General features: G+C 37.4%; 4 protein-coding genes across 4 annotated transcripts; 1 reads left to right on the top strand and 3 right to left on the bottom strand.

Moving 5' to 3' along the window:
- Positions 1 to 254: 254 nt before the first annotated feature.
- On the top strand, positions 255 to 7,340 carry BNAA03G52250D. Its single transcript, XM_013864185.3, has 20 exons — positions 255 to 1,382; positions 1,691 to 1,806; positions 1,907 to 2,115; positions 2,214 to 2,333; positions 2,444 to 2,572; positions 2,657 to 2,782; positions 2,946 to 3,001; positions 3,129 to 3,228; positions 3,297 to 3,414; positions 3,495 to 3,704; positions 3,788 to 4,109; positions 4,198 to 4,291; positions 4,385 to 4,493; positions 4,650 to 4,921; positions 5,156 to 5,283; positions 5,413 to 5,647; positions 5,748 to 5,936; positions 6,006 to 6,629; positions 6,700 to 6,788; positions 6,866 to 7,340. Exons 1-20 carry the CDS (start codon positions 607 to 609, stop codon positions 7,011 to 7,013), a joined length of 4,170 nt encoding a protein of 1,389 aa, XP_013719639.1. The 5' UTR covers positions 255 to 606; the 3' UTR covers positions 7,014 to 7,340.
- LOC106423409 (glutamyl-tRNA(Gln) amidotransferase subunit C, chloroplastic/mitochondrial) lies at positions 7,292 to 8,692 on the bottom strand. The gene is made up of 6 exons (XM_013864186.2): positions 8,432 to 8,692; positions 8,310 to 8,350; positions 8,148 to 8,203; positions 7,749 to 7,800; positions 7,576 to 7,662; positions 7,292 to 7,456 (listed from the first exon to the last, which is right to left on the bottom strand). Exons 1-5 carry the CDS (start codon positions 8,633 to 8,635, stop codon positions 7,587 to 7,589), a joined length of 429 nt encoding a protein of 142 aa, XP_013719640.1. The 5' UTR covers positions 8,636 to 8,692; the 3' UTR covers positions 7,292 to 7,456; positions 7,576 to 7,586.
- Positions 8,693 to 10,234: 1,542 nt separating this feature from the next.
- LOC106423344 (GATA transcription factor 9) lies at positions 10,235 to 11,917 on the bottom strand. Its single transcript, XM_013864123.3, has 2 exons — positions 11,322 to 11,917; positions 10,235 to 10,991 (listed from the first exon to the last, which is right to left on the bottom strand). The coding sequence occupies exons 1-2, from the start codon at positions 11,550 to 11,552 to the stop codon at positions 10,281 to 10,283; spliced, it is 942 nt and encodes a 313-aa protein (XP_013719577.1). The 5' UTR covers positions 11,553 to 11,917; the 3' UTR covers positions 10,235 to 10,280.
- A 5,213-nt stretch (positions 11,918 to 17,130) lies between these two features.
- LOC106423341 (lachrymatory-factor synthase) lies at positions 17,131 to 17,993 on the bottom strand. Its single transcript, XM_013864120.3, has one exon. The coding sequence runs from the start codon at positions 17,741 to 17,743 to the stop codon at positions 17,258 to 17,260; it is 486 nt and encodes a 161-aa protein (XP_013719574.1). The 5' UTR covers positions 17,744 to 17,993; the 3' UTR covers positions 17,131 to 17,257.
- Between the last annotated feature and the right edge of the window lie 2,020 nt (positions 17,994 to 20,013).

Here is a 20,013-nt window from a genome sequence, read left to right as displayed (position 1 = left end):
AATAACTAATATATTTTATTTTATTTTCTTAGAGAAAACTTAACATGAAGAAAAATAGTTAAAATTATATTTTAGATTATATTTTAACATAAGGATTAATTAAACTAAATTAAGTTTTAACATAAGGATTTATAAAAGTAAAGTTTTAACATAAGGATTTATAAAAGTAAAGTATTGGTTTTATTTGTAACACACGGATTAATCAAGTTAAAGTACAGACTGAAGACCCAAACCAAAGATCTTTAATATTCAGTTTGGTCGTTTACATAAACACATGTCATAAACTCATTGGTTAACACGAAAAGAAAGTCTCACGTGTAATAACGCGAAAGCTAAAAAAGCTTTCTAAAAATCTCTCCACCATTTTACCAAACAAAGCGCCCCTCGCTTCCTTCCTTCAACCTCTTCGCTCCCTCTCTCTCTACACAAAGCAAAGCTACCATCTTCTCTCTCTCCACCTCCTCTGTTCAGACACAGAGCATCTCCAAACCTCTGTTCTGTCTCTTCGTCGCAAATTTTGAATTCGAAATTTTATAGAGACGCAACGGTTAAGATTGGTGTAATAATGCCTTCGCTCATCTCCGCCTGATTCTGAATCCAATCCAAATGGTGAGATTCCATCTCCGTTTCGCCTTATTCATCATCCTCATCGTTTCCACAAATCCGAATTTATTCAACGGAGAATACAATCCGCCGACACCTTCTCCGGCGCCGGAGCCTCACCCTGATGACGAATCGTCCGTTTCATGTGTCGATGACTTAGGAGGCGTTGGCTCATTGGATTCCACGTGTAAGCTCGTCGCCGATTTGAATCTCACACGTGACTGTTACATCTCCGGTAAGGGAAACCTCCACGTGTTGCCCGGCGTGAGATTGGTCTGTCAGTTTCCGGGATGTTCGATCACGGTCAACATCTCCGGGAACTTCTCATTGGCCGAGAACTCGACGGTTGTCGCCGGTGCCTTCCGTCTCGCGGCGGAGAACGCTGATTTCGCGGTTGGCTCGGCGGTGGACACGACCGGATTGGCTGGGGAACCGCCGGAGGAGGCGAGCGGTACGCCGGTGGGAGTCGAAGGAGCTGGCGGGGGATACGGCGGAAGAGGTGCATGCTGCTTGGCCGATACGACGGCGAAGGTTCCGGAGGATGTGTGGGGCGGCGACGTGTACGGTTGGTCGTCTCTTGAGAAGCCGGAGGTTTATGGGAGCAGAGGTGGGTCCACGAGCAATGAGGTTGATTACGGTGGAGGTGGCGGCGGAAAGGTGGCGATGGAGGTGGTAGGGTGTGTGGGGCTAAACGGCAGCGTTTTGGCTGATGGGGCCAGTGGTGGAGTTAAAGGTGGTGGTGGGTCCGGCGGCAGCATCTTCGTCTTGGCACATAAAATGTAATCTCTTTTTGTCATTTTCACTCTTTCTTTTACTCTTTCTTTAATGGGAAAGTGTTTGGCTTTCTTTAAGGCTTTGCATTGGCTTAGTGATGTTAAGAAAAAAAAAAGATTAATTAAAGAGTTGACTCTTCTAGTTCTACAGTTGGTGGTTGGTGTTAACTTAATGCAAACTTATAATGAGAGTTTTAGTCACTCCTCTGTGTTGTATTATGGGTTTGGTTGATCTGTCTAAGGTGCAAGAGGTATAATAGTTCCTTTGGTTGTAGATTTGATCTCTGAAAATACTGTTTTGCTTCATGCCACAGGGCAGGGAATGGTCGTATAAGTGCTTCTGGAGGTGATGGTTATGCTGGTGGAGGTGGTGGACGTGTATCTGTCCATATATTCAGCTGCCATTCTGATCCTAAAATCTTTGTCCATGGTTAGGCTTCAGTTTGGGTCTATAACCATTCCTAAATTTTGTGAAGTTTCTTAACAACTCATTTTGATGGTCTCCCTCTTTGTAATTTTTCTTTTTGTAGGAGGTAGTAGTATTGGTTGTCAAGAAAATGCTGGAGCTGCTGGGACACTGTATGATGTTATTTCAGAGAGGTTAACGATAGACAACGAGAATAAGACAACATATACAGACACTCTTCTCTTGGAGTTTCCTAACCATCGCCTATTCACTAATTTGTATATCCAAAATATGGCTAAAGTTTCTGTTCCCTTGCGTTGGAGCCGTGTCCAGGTTTGTGAAAATTAGTTAGATTCTTGATCTTTGTAAGCATCATCTTTTGGTCACTGATAGTTTCCTATGTTTTATATTTTTTTTTCTTGTTGTTACAGGTTCAAGGATCAATAAGTTTGTCAAACGGTGGAGAGTTGAACTTTGGTCTTCCTCGTTATGCTTCTTCGGAATTTGAGTTATTTGCAGAGGAACTCTTGTTGAGCAATTCTGCTATCAAGGTACACGACTAATACTCGAAAAAACACATGAGTTTTGGATATTTGTTCAGTTTTTTATTTATTTATTTCTTACATGTACTGTATGGATCTCTATGCTATATATATATCAGGTGTTTGGGGCTTTAAGAATGAATGTCAAGGTGTTCTTGATGTTGAAGTCAAGAATGTTTATTGATGGTGGTGGTGTGACAATTTTAGGAACTTCAATGCTCGAAATTAGTAACTTGTTAGTGCTCAAGGTATTCTACATATTTAAATAATCTGTTCTTCATCTAGTAGACAACTTTGATATGTTCTATTATGTGCTTTTTTCTTTTATACAGGAGTCATCAGTTATACAATCCAATGGAAACCTTGGAGTACATGGGCAGGGTCTGTTAAATCTAACAGGCACAGGAGATACAATAGAAGCACAGCGTCTAATTTTGTCTTTGTTTTATAGCATTCAGGTAAGAAAGATAATCTGGATCCCATTTTTGTATGCTTGTGGACTCTGTTAGCTTTTGTGGGTTGTTACATTTATTGTGACTTGGTAAAGCGTTGAAGCTTTCATTAATCGTTCTCTGAACTAACAAAATCTCTTTCTAACAGCTACTTTTATGATTTGTGAAGGTTGGAGCCGGAGCTGTTTTGCGTGGTCCTTTGCAAAATTCATCATCTGGTGGCCTGTAAGTTCCGAAGGTTCGGATGAGACCTTCCACAAAAGTCGTTTATCTTTTATATTTTTTTTTGTTTTGCTTGCTGTGCTGAGTCCCTGAGACTAGGAAAACTTTTTATGTTTGGTTTATTTTGAAGTACTCCAAAGCTTTACTGTCAACGTGAAGATTGCCCTGTTGAGCTACTCCACCCGCCTGAGGATTGCAACGTCAATTCATCTCTCCCATTCACTCTTCAGGTGCTTGTTTACAGAAAAAAATATGATGAATGCAGATGTTTTTATGTTCTAACTGGTCTATGTGGCAGATTTGCCGTGTTGAGGATATAACTGTTGAAGGTCTAATTAAAGGATCGGTTGTCCATTTCCATCTGGCAAGAACCGTTGTTATCCGCTCTTCTGGAACAATAACTGCAGACGGGATGGGTAAGCACACACACACACACTGTCGTTTTTTATTTGTTAATGTGAACCAGTTTTTGAGAGATTTAAACTATGGAACACAGGATGCAAAGGGGGAGTTGGGACAGGTAGGTTTCTGAGAAGCGGTGTTGGGAGTGGTGGTGGACATGGTGGTAAAGGTGGAAGCGGGTGTTACAATCATACTTGCATTGAGGGTGGTGATTCTTACGGAAATGTAGATCTACCGTGTGAACTTGGCAGTGGAAGCGGAAATGAAGAGTCAGAAGATTCTGTTGCTGGTGGAGGAATCATTGGTAAGTCATGTTTTGTCTATAGACAAGTGGTTGGAATGTATACTATCTTCCTAATAAGTTTTTTCTCTTACCAATTTGTGAAGTGATTGGTTCGCTTGAGCACCCACTTTCAAGCTTATCACTTGAGGGATCGATAACAACTGATGGTGAAAGTCCCAGGAAGACACTGAAAGGCATGAATAATTATAGTATAGGACCTGGTGGTGGTTCAGGTGGAACAGTGCTTTTGTTCTTGCGTACACTTGACATAGCGAGGTCTGCGATTCTATCTAGTGCTGGAGGAAACGGTAGTCTAAAGGGAGGTGGTGGAGGAAGTGGTGGAAGGATTCATTTTCATTGGTCAGACATTCCAACTGGTGATGTCTATCATCACATTGCCAATGTAGAGGGAAGCGTTTATGTAAGGTTTGTTAAAAACAAGTTCATACCAACAAAATGTGAGCTTAATGCATTTTTGAACATATTGTCTGATTCCACTATTAATTAATTACAGAGGAGGGTTGGGTGCTAGTGAAGAAAACGTTGGAGAGGCAGGGACTTTAACTGGTAAAGCTTGTCCGCAAGGGCTCTATGGTCTATACTGCGAGGTAGTGTTGAACTCTCGTATGTGTCACTGGTCCCATCCATAACATTTTTGGTCTAACATGCTTTAAACATTTACATGTTTCAATCTACTACAGGAATGCCCAGCTGGAACTTATAAGAATGTTACAGGATCTGATGAAACTCTTTGTCATCTTTGTCCGGCTACAGAGATTCCCAATCGTGCTGTTTATGTCACTGTTCGAGGTACTTTTGTGATTGGTCTATGACCTTGAATCACATAACTCTTGCATGTGTCATTGATTTTCAGTGCAATGTGTTTTCATGTCATTGTTTGTTATTATCCACAAGTGAGTCTGATACATAATGCCTTTGTTGTGTGTTTACTTGTTTCTTGACCAGGTGGTGTTGCGGAAACGCCATGTCCATACCAATGCGTTTCGGATAGATACCACATGCCACACTGTTATACTACACTTGAAGAGTTAATATACACATTTGGTGGACCCTGGCTGTTTGGCATTCTTTTAGTAGTTGTGCTCCTTCTACTAGCACTTGTTTTCAGCGTTGCTCGAATGAAATTTATTAGCGGCGAGGAGGTACACGGTGCTGCCGCAACTCATCATGGCTCTCAGATTGATCACTCATTTCCATTCCTCGAGTCATTGAACGAGGTTTGCTTGAAGTCTTATACCTTTTATATTGAACCCCTTCACTGCTCCCTGCTGATTTTGCTTGTAGAAGTTGTATCCATCTAAATGAATTTAGTTGAAATAAGATATTACATGAATGGAACATATAATCTGTGTGTTCAATTGACAAACTAGTTCTCTTCACCATAACATTATTTTCTAGATGGTCATATGAATGAAACATATAGTTTAACATATGTGTTTTATTTTATTAAGGTGATGGAGACAAGCAGAGTGGAGGAATCACAAGGACACATGCATAGGATATATTTCTTAGGTCCTAATACTTTCAGTGAACCTTGGCATCTTTCTCATACTCCCCCAGAGGAAATAAAAGAGATTGTGTAAGTTAGTCATCATTAGCTCATGATTTTTTTTCTTGAGATCAAATGCTATGCACTACATGCATAGGATACTACTATCTTCATGCATGTTTGCTTTGGTCTTCTCATTTGATTTTATTTTATTTTCAGGTATGAGGCTGCTTTCAATGGATTTGTTGACGAGATCAATGCTATAGCTGCATACCAATGGTGGGAGGGTGCTATTTACGTAGTGCTTTCAGTTCTTGTCTATCCTCTTGCATGGTCATGGCAGCAATCACGAAGGAGGCTGAAATTTCAGAAACTCCGTGATTTTGTTCGATCAGAATATGACCATTCTTGTCTACGCTCATGTCGTTCTAGAGCTTTATACGAGGGGCTAAAGGTACATACATATCCAGTCATTAAAGAGCCAACCATAGTTTATGAGAGAGTAGCAGGATCTTAGTCAAGAGATTAAAGCTTATGTGAATGTTACTGTGCAGGTGGCTGCTAGTCCTGACTTAATGCTAGCTCATCTAGATTTCTTCCTTGGCGGCGACGAGAAGAGAAACGATCTTCCTCCTCCTGTTCATCAAAGACTCCCAATGCCTTTCGTTTTTGGAGGCGATGGGAGTTACATGGCCTATTACTCACTCCAGAGTGATGAGATTCTCACCAGTCTTATGAGTCAGGTTCGGTCTTTTCTTGTTTTATGTCAGCGACTGCAATATCGTTACTGAACATTACCTTCTTTTTAATAGGTGGTCTCGCCAACCACTTGGTACCGCTTTGTTGCTGGTCTGAACGCTCAGCTGCGCCTGGTTCAGCAAGGGAAGCTTAGGTCCACGTTTCGCTCGGTTATGAGATGGATCGAAACTCACGGTAACCCTGCCTTGAGAAGACATGGTGTGCGTGTTGACTTAGCTAGGTTCCAGGCTTCTCCTTCGTCGTCATGTCAGTATGGGATCATTGTTCACACCATTGTAGATGAAGTGGCATCACCAACAGAACAGCAACCTTTCACACAATATCTAAGTAGCTCAGTCATAGACATTGGTAGCTTACAGTTTCTCAAAGAAGAAAAGGATGTCCTGTCCTTCATCTCCTTCTTGATTCATAACACGAAACCTGTTGGCCATCAGGATCTGGTTGGTTTGGTTATCTCGGTGCTTCTCCTGGGAGATGTAACTCTAATGATGCTCACGCTGCTTCAGCTCTACTCCATATCTATGCTGGACGTTTTTCTCGCTTTGTTTGTTTTGCCTCTAAGCATCGTTTTCCCGTTTCCTGCTGGTGTCAGCGCTTTGTTTAGCCACGGACCGAGGAGATCTGCTGAACGCACTCGCGTTTATGCGTTGTGGAACCTCACATCCCTGGTCAATGTTGTAAGTGACTTGTCTTCTCTAGTTTCTGTAACATTTTTTTACTAGTCTTGCCTGTTTTTTTTTTCTTCAGGTTGTTGCGTTTGTGTGTGGATATGTTCATTACCATGGCTCATCATCTGGAAAAAAGATTCCTTATCTCGAGCCGTGGAACATTAGCATGTGAGAATGATACTTCAAGTTGAAACCTAACAACACATTACTTATAGTGAAATCAACTAACATGTTTGTTTGTGCAGGGACGAGAATGAATGGTGGATATTTCCGGTGGCTTTGTTCTTGTGCAAAGTGTTGCAGTCCCAGCTTGTGAACTGGCACGTTGCAAACCTTGAGATACAAGATTACTCCTTGTACAGTGATGACTCCGAGCTGTTCTGGCAGTCATAAACCATAATTTTATCATACAAAACACACGGTGAAGGGAGCTGGTTTTTTTAAAAAGGCGTCTTCTGGTGCACAAGATTTTTCAGGTGAATATATATATATATAGCTAACTATTTGATTCCCAAGCCAAGATCCATCTTGTGTGTGTTTTTTTATTACTTTGATGGATCTTTCTGGGATGTATGTTTTGGTGTTTTAAATGATGTCTGTCTTCACCTACAAAGATGGTTTTGGGAGATCGTTTTATGAATTTATATGTTGTAAACATTGGTTTGGTCTTTGTTTACAAAGAAGGATCAGTGGATATGAAATGGATTGAGTTTAGGTACAGATACAATGTATTATTTTGTTGGTCTCTGCTAAACAATTAAACAAAACATAGATGATGAAACAAGGACCGAGGAGCTGATAATGAACAATCTCTTCAGCTACACAAGACGGAGAAGCTGCACATGAAAGACAAATCCACACAGAACTTGTCAGCTACTATTGTGTGAACATATAAAAGAAGCTAAATATCACACAACATATGATATACCTCCTAAGTGGATAGAGAGTAGAGTACCTGAACAAAAGTCACTCTTTGTTTAGTACTTTGGGGACTTTTAAATATGTTTCATCAAAGCTTGGAATGGAAGCTCTGATATTATCCCTGTATAAGAATAATCCAAACTTCAGTAGAAAACCATAATCAATTCTACTTGTTCTTGAAGAAGAAAACTGTTATGAAGATCAAACCTGTTCTCGAATGTTTGGGGAGCATCCTCTCGCAAACTTCCTCCTTCCATTTCTACATGTTTTTTTTTTCAAAAGATGAGTAAGGATCCATGATAGATAACGTTGAAAGACCGATAACTAGGCCTCTTATAACAGTAAAAACCAATGTGCCTCCTCAGATAATATTATATTATAAAGAGAATGTGTTTTTTTACTACAAAAGACTTATATTTATGTCAAGGAGGGGCCTAATCTCAAATCAACTTTACTTATAAAGACCTGTCACATGAATCTACTCAGAACGGGATTCAATTCATAATTTCATTAACGAGATGGATGCAACTAATCTTACTTACACAAACTCACACAAACAGAATCGCAAACACCAAGTAAAGAAGGAAGTTGTGTAATGATTGAGACCTGCTCTAATCGCAGGCTCAACACTGTTAACATCGACTTGTTGAAGCTGGCCAAACCTGCATTTTTTTCCAGACCAATTTACAAAAGCCAGTAAAGACAATAGCTTTAATCATTACACAAGACGAAACTATACATGCATAGAAGAGTTCGCATTCATTTTACCAGTCGATGACTTGACGGATCTTAGGTTCACATTCCTCAATCTGGGAAAGAAGAGGGAGAAGTCAAATTCCGACAAAGAAGTAGATTAGAGAAAACGCAAAACGATTAAGTGAAGGGTAGACCTCGGCCGGAGTGAGAGAGATTCGAGCTGTCTCAGCAAGACGAGATATGTCCGGCAGGGAGGAGTTCGTGTCAGACGAGAAACTTCGAGCTATTATTATACTCTCTTGTCTTTGGAAATGAAGACTTGGAGAAAAAGTTGATGAGTTGATTATGTTCCTGCGAGGACAACCAGATATAGCCGCAAGCAAAGCTCTGGTCGTCATAGCTAAAATTGAAACTCTCTGTATACTGAAATTGAAACAAAATTTGCAAGTAGTGTGACGTTTTCGAAACGGACTCTCTGAATATTAGTAAACCGGTACGCTCACAAAATCAGGTTCGGGTAGTTAACCGTTTCTAACCGGTATTCCTTCATGTTCAATGTGTTAGTGATTATGAAACTTTTAAAGTAAGATGCATTCATTGTACAAATGTATTTGAGATGAATACAATTAACACTTCTTTCAAAGAAAACGAAAAAAAAGATTGGCTGCTAGAGCAAGTCTCACAGAACCCACACATCCTGAGCAGACAAATCATATTGTATGAAACCTGGTCTTACCCTTGCAGTTGCAATTGATGCTTCTTGTAGTTTGTTCAACATCAGATTTGTCTGTGTTACATTCAACAGCAAACAAATAATATATCTATCTTCTTCTTTTTTTTTGAGCAACAAATAATATATCTATAATCTATCAAGATACAATATTTAGCGTTGGCTAACACATGTTTAGACATTACTCTTTATTCCACGTACAGTCCGTGGACCTTTGCCTATATATATATATATATATATATCAAGATACAATATTTTAACGTCGGCTAAGAGATGTCTATACATTATGTACACCAAATTGCTCCCACTTGCTGGTTAGGTTTGCATGACAAAGCATGTGACGAGCACGTCGATCTATGTTCCATATTCCTTTATTTTAAGGCAATTAATACTTGCATACTACTTTTGTGCTGCGCAAATTTGTGTTTGTCCCTTTATTTTACTAAATATATTTCAGATTAAAATTAAAGCAGCATATTTCCTCGAATATTGTCAGAATTTAAAACGTGAAAGAAGTTAAAATTCGGCGAATAATAATTAATTTTGATAAATTATAATAGCCCACCTGTCGAAATGAGTGAGTATCCACCTTGGATCTCGGTGTTTTGGGTGAACAATGTTACTGTTTCATTAAATTTATATACAAAATAGACAATAATCTCACCATCATAGTGAGCAAATACAGATTTGAGTTTCTTACATGTCTCACTTTCACATATAATGGATCCGGTTTAGAAATATTTGTTTGGTATTTTTCGTTCACTAAAGAACCATCATGTTATGTAACATGGAACCTCAAAGTTTATTCTGAATATAATTTTAGATTGAATTGTATAGATCTTCTTTGTAACCAATATGATGATATCTACAGACTACAAAAGAAATACACATGTGTATACTTTTATACAAAGTAACAACGGAAGAGAAGAGGAGTAACAACTATTTGGACTTATCCATTTTGGACATTGATTGATTGTTTCAATTATTTTCATGACTATTTCTTTATTTTAAAAATATATAAAGTGGAAACAAGTTGATACTTAAATCATAGTTCAGAACTTGAGATGATTTCTTAACTCTTCTTATAAAAAAAAAGATTTCTTAACTCGTTTTTTACCCTGTCTATAATTATTTTGTAAATTTTTTACCTTTTATAGAGCTTTATATTTTGAACAGAATATAAAAATTTATTAAAATATCAGTAGTATTCTGCAGGAAATAAAACCAACTAACATGTTAAGAAAGCAAGAAATAAAGCGGGAAAACCTAAAAAGAACTTATTCTTCTGAATTTATCCACGTGGAAATACACGATCAGATTAAGTGTCTAAAGTCAGGAGCCACGTGGTTATTATCATTACGGATTAAGAAATCGTCACCATTGGATCTAATATCCATCAAGAGATTCTCACACCGAAGCTGACTCAGCAAATGCTCATCTCTCACCTCCTTCTGTCGCCGGAGCTCCATCACTTTCCGGTGCGAGTTCGAGTGCCTCGCCATCACGAACGTCGGGCTCGAAGCCGGTCTGTACTCCGGCACGAGCCGCCCTGATTTGTAACGTACGCCGCACGCGTTGCACAGCGTCTTTGGTCCCATCGGTCCCGTCCGCCACTGCGGCGTCTTATCCGTCGCGCAGTGCAGACACCGTCTCTCTACTCCGGCTTCTCCGCCGTCGACTTCATATTCTCCGGAGCTGTCGTGTTCTTTAAGTTTGTGATGTTTTTTCTTAGGACAGGGTTCGTGGGAGCCGGCGATGGCTAAAAGACGGGAAGCCCACGTGGAGGCTGCAGAGCGTGACCTCTTGCTTCTCGCTTTGGCGGGAACGGAGACGTTGGAGTCATCGGTGTCAGTGAGAATAAAGATTTGATCCAGGTCTGGTTCAGGTTGGTGGGTTTGGGTTAGCCCGGTGGTTTGGGGTTTCTGTAAGCTGCCGGATAGTAACTGGAGCTTGTCTTGGTCTTCTTTTGAGAATGATTCTTCCACGAAGTTGGATAGCCATTCTAGTTCAGCTAAATCTTCACACTGTTAAGTGAAGTGTTAATCAAAGAGAGAAAAAAAGTGTTATTAAAAATATTTAACATGATTACCAAAAAAAAAAGTGTTATTAATTCAGAAGTCCTAATTATTGTGTATAATTATGAACACAAACTCAAAATTTTCATATTTTATATCAACATATTATGAAAGATAATGAATTAGAGTGACCTATTTACAAAAAAAAAAATCATGAAATTAACATAAAAACATGGTAAAGGACTAAAGGTGGTGTTCCAAAAGTAAAAGTAAAAAAAAAAGGGTAAAGGTGAGCCCTTTTGGCGTGAATTAGAAATAAAAATGTTATGGAAAAAGTACCGGAACACAGAGGTCGTCGGAAAACGCACTGCCGTCGGTGTAAAGCGACGAGGAGTTGGAGCTAACGGCGAGATTACCGGCGGAGACGGTGGAAGAGTCAGGAAATGGTTCAAACCCGTCGTCAGGTTGGCCGTTGTCGTTAGAAAAATCAAGAAGGTCGTCGACGACGAAAGAGTCGGAGTTACCGGCGACAAGGAGGAGGTCGGGAGTCAGTAGTTGTTGTTGTTCCATTGGGGGAAAACAGAGAAGGTTATTACTGTAAGTAAATGAAAGAGAAAAGGAAAGAAAGTGAGAGAGGCTTTTTGGTGGTGAGCGAAGAATGTAACGGAGAGGAAGAGAAGGAGAGGTCTATTTTTGGGAGGTTGTGTAAAAGGGAGAGTGATGTTAGAGAAAGGTATGGTTCATGTGAGATTAGAACGAGACAGAAGACAGCTAAAACAGAGGAACTTTGACTATTGAGTTATACTCTTCCTTTCTCTCTTTTTCTTTTTGTACTATTCAAATCACAATAATTATAATTAACTTTATATCTCCAGGGACATTTCCTTAAACACAAGGGGAGGTGAATACCAATAAACATATATTAATTCATAATTAAAACATTAACTACAGTAAAAAACTCTATAAATTAATAATGTTGCGAGTATAATATTTTATTATTTTATAGAGTTATTAATCTACAAAAAAAAAATTCTAATTTTTTTTATTTTAGAATATATTTTTTATAAAGAAAACAAAATAATTGGTTTTACTATATATACACTAACTAAATTTTTGAAATTCGATTTTCAAGTTATTTTTACTGTATTATTTGATATATATAAAGTATGTTTTATAAAATTTAAATGTGGTTTAGATATAATTTTACTAAATATACGCAAAATATAATGAAATATTAAGAAAAATATAGAGATAATTATATTTTAAAATTATTTGTTTGTACTTATTTTAATTGTATATATACAAAATTATTATTTTATAATTTCAACGGGACCATATTTACATAGTATTTTAAAAAATATTATTATCTTATTATCTTATCGATTTTGTGTCATATTTTGAACCGATCCAACTCAGAACCAGAAAATTTTATTAATTTATAATGATTATTTATTTATAGAGTATTAATTTATAGAGTTTTTATTGTATTAGTATTACTGAACAAAAAGAAAACAAAGCCCCTTGACCGATCGTGAAAAAAACTATGTTTGTTTTTGGTGTTGTAAAATCAGCAAACTAACAAAGCCCATGTGAGTTATGTTCTACACATGAGATGGAGTGTGATCTTTTTTTTTTTTTTTGTCAGCAGCTTAAAAAGAGACTCATACATACTGGAGTGGGATCTCTTAAACCACACAAAACCAGAAGTGAATCCTGGAAATTTTTGATTCATCATCAATTGAAGTGGCCTGTGGTCCATGTACAACCACTCCTTATAGCTAGTCTCCACCGTGACCTTAGGAGTGGATCTTTATCTAGAATAAGCTTCTAAAGATCTCAAAACTTAGTGGTACATGAACATGATATCAACATCACAACTTTGTCATTTTAGTAAGTCTAATGTTGTAGTAAACTTACTCACATAGTCACATGTAATATACGTCTGCAAATATCAAGTATGTCCATATAATCACTCACATAGTCACATATGTGATCTATTTCACAGCTTAACAAATATGTGTTTTCTGCTTTGCGGTGAACGTTATTGCTCAATAATACTTTTCAAACCAGACACGTATTAACTAGACTTGTCATCAGAAGAACCAGAAGAATCTTTTGCAGCCTTTTAGGGCAACATTATCGGGGTCGTTAGTATAAGTCCTTAGGGATTAAAAGATTTTATTTAAATCAAAATTGCAGAAAAAACGCAGGGACGCGTCCGTTTCGTCCTTAGTTAACATATTTTTTTTTGTCCTTAGGTGCTACGTGTCGGCAAGGGAATGGTTGAACGTTTTTCTCTCTTGTTCTCGTTTCTGTCTTGTTCGACATTTCTCGTCTCTCTCTTGTTCTCTCTGCCGGCGATCGAAAGGGCGATTTTGCCGACAACAGCGCATCTCCTTCGTGACCGTTATCCCGTCGACGAATCTCCTCCCAAGTAGTTTCCGTCGACAGATCTCCTCCCTTGTCGTCTCCTCTCGACGAATCTCCTCCCAAATCGTCTCCTCTTTACGGATCTCCTCCCGAGGCATCTCTCTGCGATTCGAAGGTGAAAGGGTATGTGTTCCTCTTCCATATGATTTGCATGTATTTGGTTTATGTTTGCGATCTACTTTAGATGAGGTTTGCATGTATTTAAACCGTGATTTGCTTGCTTTGCAATAGATTTAGGGAATTCGTATCATTTATGTGTGAAAGTGTATGTGTTCTGTTATCGATTAAACTGAGATGTTTGATTAATTGTTGTTTATCTCATGAAACTGAGATTTCTGTTTACATGTTTGCGAGGTTATTAGGTGAGGTGAGGTTCGATCACCAGGATTGTATTAGCAAGGAGATCAAAGAGAAACAACCATTTCCTCCACAGTTTAAGGTAAACTTCTTTCTCTTCAGCTCGAATGTAATGTAGTTTGCGACCAAAGCTTTTAGGTTGCGTTTTCTTTCTCTGTTTTGTTTGTGACCAAAGCTTTTAGATTGTATACTAGTTAAAGGATATAGTTAGTTTGCAAGGCCACACTTTCTTGGTAGTGTTGAGACCGTTTTCATTGTGACCAAAGCGTGTAGTTTCTTTGCAAGGCTAGTTTCTTTGGTAGTTAATGCAATTGTACTTAGGTAATTATGGTTGTGTAATGTGAAGTTACTGAGATGTACTTTTGTAGCTAGCTCATTATGGTAGTATACTTAGATAATTATGGTTGCGTTTTCTTTCTCTGTTTTGTTTGCGACCAAAGCTTTTAGATTGTATACTAGTTAAAGGATATAGTTAGTTTGCAAGGCCACACTTAACCAATAGTGTTGAGACCGTTTTCATTGTGACCAAAGCGTGTAGTTTCTTTGCAAGGCTAGTTTCTTTGGTAGTTAATGCAATTGTACTTAGGTAATTATGGTTGTGTAATGTGAAGTTACTGAGATGTACTTTTGTAGTTAGCTCATTATGGTAGTTTTAATTACCATTTTCTACTATTTAATCCTCCTTTCACAATATCGATTCTATGTCCATCATTTTCTTTCTCTTTTCTCTGGTATAACTCTGTCTCATTCCTTTTTCTATTCTCTTTTCTCTGGTATAACTCTGTCTCATTCCTTTTTCTATTCTCTTTTCACTGCTATCTTCTTTTTTCTATGGATCCAAGGAATCCGTATAGCCAGTCTGCTGGTTATACAGGCCTTCTTTACAGTCAACACGATAGTGTTAATGCTGGAAACTCTCCTTTTGAGAGTTTTCCTTCTGGATCTTCACAGATCCCTCAATTCAGTTCTCAATAGGGTGAGGCTCCAACTCCACCCGCACATCCACCCGTAGAGCGTGGAAGGAGACACAAATGGACCCCAGCCGAGGACGAGATGCTGATCAGTGCCTGGTTAAATACCTCTAAGGACTCAATTGTAGGGAATAACCAAAAATCAGGCACTTTCTGGATATGATTGTCGAGGATGAACGGGCAGAAAGGACACAATATGTGGTTCCTGGATATGAAGAAAGTGAAGAGGAAAGCTTTTCCGTCAATATGCCTTCGCCACTCGGTAATACAATGGATCGTCGAACAAACGTTCGCAATAGACAAGCCCATCATAATTTAAAAAATGATTTGATTGAAAATATTTGGACTAAATTTGGGCATCTTCCAAATAACATGTAATTTTTATGTTTTTTGAATTTAATAAAATGTTTGTTGTAATTTTTTTTTTTTTAATGTTAAACTTCTCTTTTATGTTTTATTTAAAATGTATTTTTTATATCTAATCACACATTAAAATAAATAATATAAAATATGCTAAGGACTTTTTTGGTCCTACCAATAATCAACAAAATTAAGAAAGTCCTTATGCATTTGTCCCTAACTAAAAAATAATACTATTTTATTCTAAGGACAAAATTAAGTAGAACCAATAATGTTGCCCTTATGCAATGTAGTTTTTTTTTTAACAGACTAGCAATATACTATGCTTCTGTAATGGATAAAGCAACTACATGCAAAAAAAAAAATTCTACTTCCGACTACTTCTGTTGTTATTTTTAAGCTGAGGCCCACTGTAAACAAAAACAGAAGCCCATCTCTAAAGTAATACTATTATGTTGTGTCTACAAATAATTTGAATATCTACGAATATACGATTTGAGCCTAGCGATATTTTAAACATCAACGATACTTGCGCATATTAGCATATATAGTTTCGGAAGTTTGTTGACAAAAAAGAAAAATTAGTTTCGGAAGTTACAACTTTTCTAACGAGGAAAGTGGCCGGTTTGTTCATTGCAGTACTTACCGCCGAAATTAACATTTGTAACCAGGCTGGTTTAGACATGCTGGAGACTACGTTGGTGGTACTTTTTTTTTGTTGTTGTTGTAATTGTACGTTGGTGGTACTTTCAAGATATCACTCTCGAGAAAATCTTTGTCAACAACGGGAGAAGACCTTATCCTCCGAGTCTCCGACTTCCCTCAGATAATGCAACAGGTACCCTCAGATTAAAATTTTCCTACAAAAACATTATGTTTTAACAAAAAGTTGAATGTAACGGTGCAATAAAACCATAACTATGATTTTATTTTTTAAATCATATTAAAAAAAAAAATCATAAGTGTGCGGCCTTAAATCAAATTATTAAAAATAATCTTTCAGGGGTTTATGTGAATTATATTGACGGAGGGGAAGCATGGGGAGAGCAGTAACGTACGAAATTGCTGTTGCATGGAAAGGGTTCAACGACGACGAAGATCCTCATTGTATCTGCTTCATGTTCCTCAACTGGTTTTTATCTGATTTTTTATTAAAAAAATTACGTTAATTATCAAAACACAGAGATACGTTTTCTTCAGATATATATATATATATACTCTTAACTCTTACTTAATTTGTATTTACTATTTAGTTATGTAGTCGGAAATTATGACTATGTACTATCATCTCCAAGTTTGAAAGGTTTTATTTTATTTTCTTGTTTTTCCAACACTTCTTTTTGTGTTAGCCTGTTAATTAGGTTATGAAATGTTACGTGCAATATTCCTTTTTTGCATGGATTTTTTTTTGTTTCTAAATTGTTTGTAATATCTACTTCAAACCATCCTCTACGTGAAGAAAGGAAAACCATTCTCCATTAGCGAATCTTTTCTTTCTTTAAAAAATTTACCCGCCCTTATATTTTTTGTTTTATATTTTTATTAAAATTTAATTTTTATATTTGTATTTTTAGTCATATATATATTTTTTTGTATAATATTTATCTTAAATGATTAATAAAAGATTTTAATAATTATATTAAAATAGTTGGACCACACTTATATTAATAAGTAATAGTTGTTACTGCTTTAATAGTATTGATTTGTCAATAGTAAAATACATAAAAAGAAGGTAAGAAATCTTTATTTAAGATAGAAAAGGATATATATATATATATATAGAGAGAGAGAGAGAATAGTTTTGTGTGGCTAACATTCTTTTAGAATATATTTCGGAAATGTCTTTCATTGTTTTTTTGTAAGTAGTATCTTTCATTGTTTGAAAAACCAGATGTAATGAACGTAAAAATCAAACTAATATGTAATCGATCAGGCTATCAACATAAAAAGTTTTGACGAATATATTAGGGCCCCAATATATTAATTCTTAGATTAAGTACTAATCAGAGTAATCCAGAGAATACAACAAATCCAGGAAAAAAATAAAGTTCATACAATCATAGATGATACATGATAGAAAAAGCACCAAATCGAATGTATCTTTATTTCACAATGAGATTTTGACATATTTTTATCAAGAAAAGCATAGAAAAGGTTTTACAGATTCATTTCCATTTTGTCCGCCATATGTTGAAGACAAAAACCCACGTAGGATTCAAGGTTTTCCTTCGTCCAACCATCAACAGGATCGGACACAAACGACCACTCGATTCGACAGATTTTTCCATCCGATTCATCTCCACCGTCCATTGGCACCACTTTGACCGTCGCCACGTAAGATCCGAACCCCACGTTATTTTCAAGGACCTCGTAGCTCAAACACCGCCCGACTGGATCGATCTCGACCAAACGCTCTTTAGCCCATTTGATTTCCTCGTCTTTGATTTTGTTGGAGGCGCAGTATCGGACCAAACCCACCTGACCATCGGTTCCTTCCACTCTGTGACACGTGTCAACAGTTGGGAACCACTCGTGAACATTGCAGAAGTCTGAAACGACTGACCAGGCTTGCTCCACCGTGACCCCGTTGACTTGGACGGCTTGTTTTCCCTCCCACTTTGACGCAGCCGTTTCTTGCTCCATGTGACCGACCACTTTGATGATATGACTTGTATAGTTAGTCGCTTTGGTGCAATGTTTATCAAGAAGTTTGGTAGCACGAAGCTATTTATGCTCAAAGCCAAGCGTGCAATGTACATACCCTCATTACAAGCCAAGTATAGCCCAATAAACCTGCAAACCCAAAACTAAGGTCCAATAACAACTCATGCATAGTCCAAAAGCTCTTTTATGTAACCCACATCGCAAACCAAAATCTTCAACTCATTATTGATTGATATTACTATCATTTATAAAAGAGCCATTTGTATTGTTCCTCCTACTTGCTAACAACGTATTATGATTCTTTAGACCATTAAAAAACTTAAAAGCAACTGCTTGTATTATATTGTAATTTCGATTTCTTTCCAAATTAAAACTTTTCAATCCCACTATCCGACACTGCAAAGATACTCCACTAATATAAGAAACTACGAGAAATTAAAATTATAGTAGTAGCAAAGTAGGGATCCTATATTGTTTAGCCATCATTAGCTAACCCAAAGTCCACATCAACCTTACAAATAACTACGCAAAGTGAAACCATAACCTATCTTTTTGTTAATTAAAATAGAACGGATAATGTTTTGGCCACTGGAAGTGCTTTCGAGTCACTGAATAAATTCAATAAAACTTGCGTATTATCCGGTGTCCATATGAACTCTCACCAACCGCGCTGATCATTTGTGTTACTTAGAGATTTAAAAAAATATTATTTTCATTGTTGCTAATACTTGTTAATTTACTTCAGCTAATATACCAATAAAACTTAGTGTTTCGTAAGTACCAATAGACTATCATAGAAGTATCAAGTATGTCAAAGCGGGTCACTAGGATATTCGTATGTTTTAATGTGTAAATATGTTCTAATTGTGTCTAGAATGATTTTATTCAAAGTCGCGTATTAGGGTTTCACTTACTCTTAAGCTATGAAACATTTATTTATATGGCCCTTTTTAAACACCACCAAGTGACACCTAACTCGCTGATAGTGAATAAGTGCGAAATTAAGAAAGACACTACAAGAAAACGTAAGTTTAACGAGGATAATTAACGAGGAAAAATAATCCTCGTAAAAGTACGTTGATTTTACGAGGAAAGTACGTGGAAAAAGAGAAGCATCGTTATTTCGTCGTAAGGTAACGACAAAACAATTTCGTCGTAAAGACGATGTAAATTGACGTGGCTTTTACGAGGAAACACTATTTCCTTGTAAATACCACGTAAACTTCGCGAGTTCTTTACGACGAAATACTTTACGTGTACTTAACGAGGAAATTTTGAATCCACCAACTTGGTAGGTAGCTCACGTTTTTTTTGGCCATCCAATTAATTTTCGTCGTAATTTCACACGAGGCTATACTTTTCACACATATGAGTATGGTAGACAGCGGACGACCAGTAACTATGGAATATGTGTGAAAGGGGAAATAGATTTCTACGGGATCTTGACGGAGATTATTGAAGTCGAATTTCCAGGGATATTGAAGTTGAAATGCGTCCTCTTCCAATGTGAATGGTTCGATTCCGTCGTCACAGAGGTGTTCGGTCTAACAAATTCGGTGTAGTTGATGTCAACGGTGGACGAAGGTACAACAAATTCGAGCCTTTCATCTTAGCTTCACAAGCAGACCAAGTTAGCTTCCTTCCATACCCTCGAATGAGAGATTCGGGTATAAATTGGTTAGCTGTGATCAAAGTTACACCTCGAGGACGAATTATCAGTGGAGAAGAACCACCATTGCAAGAAGAACAGATAAATGAAGTCGAGGAACCTGAACAAGAAATTGATGACATCCTTCTCATTGATCCGCATAATCACGAGTACGAAGATCTTACCGACGATGCCACAGACGAAGCTGTTAAAAACGAGTTTAATGAAAATAATGATGTTTCTAGTGATGACGAGAATGTTGATGTATCCGATTGATGTATTTGATTTTATGTAGTTTGTTTTATGAATAAGATAATGTGGGAGTTTGATTTATGAATAAGGTAATGTGAAAGTTTATTTTAATTATGAATATGGACTTGTGGTTTGGGGTTTGGAATATTTTATAAATAGGGTTTGAGGTGAAAGAATAGATTGAGGTTCAAGGGTAGATGGGTTTGGGGTTTGGAATATATGAAGTAGAAGATAAGGAAGATGGGGTTTGGGGTTTCGGATTTTAGGGATTTATACGTAATACTCGTTAATTCCTCGTAAGCCAAAATCGTCGTAAGGTTGTCGTAAGGCCACGAGGAGTTTACGACGA

The sequence above is a fragment of the Brassica napus genome, chromosome A3 (assembly GCF_020379485.1).
Source record: "Brassica napus cultivar Da-Ae chromosome A3, Da-Ae, whole genome shotgun sequence".
Classification (NCBI taxonomy): Eukaryota; Viridiplantae; Streptophyta; class Magnoliopsida; order Brassicales; family Brassicaceae; genus Brassica; species Brassica napus.
The sequence above is the reverse complement of the archived record's forward strand: the minus strand, read 5'-3'. Positions and strand labels throughout refer to the sequence as shown.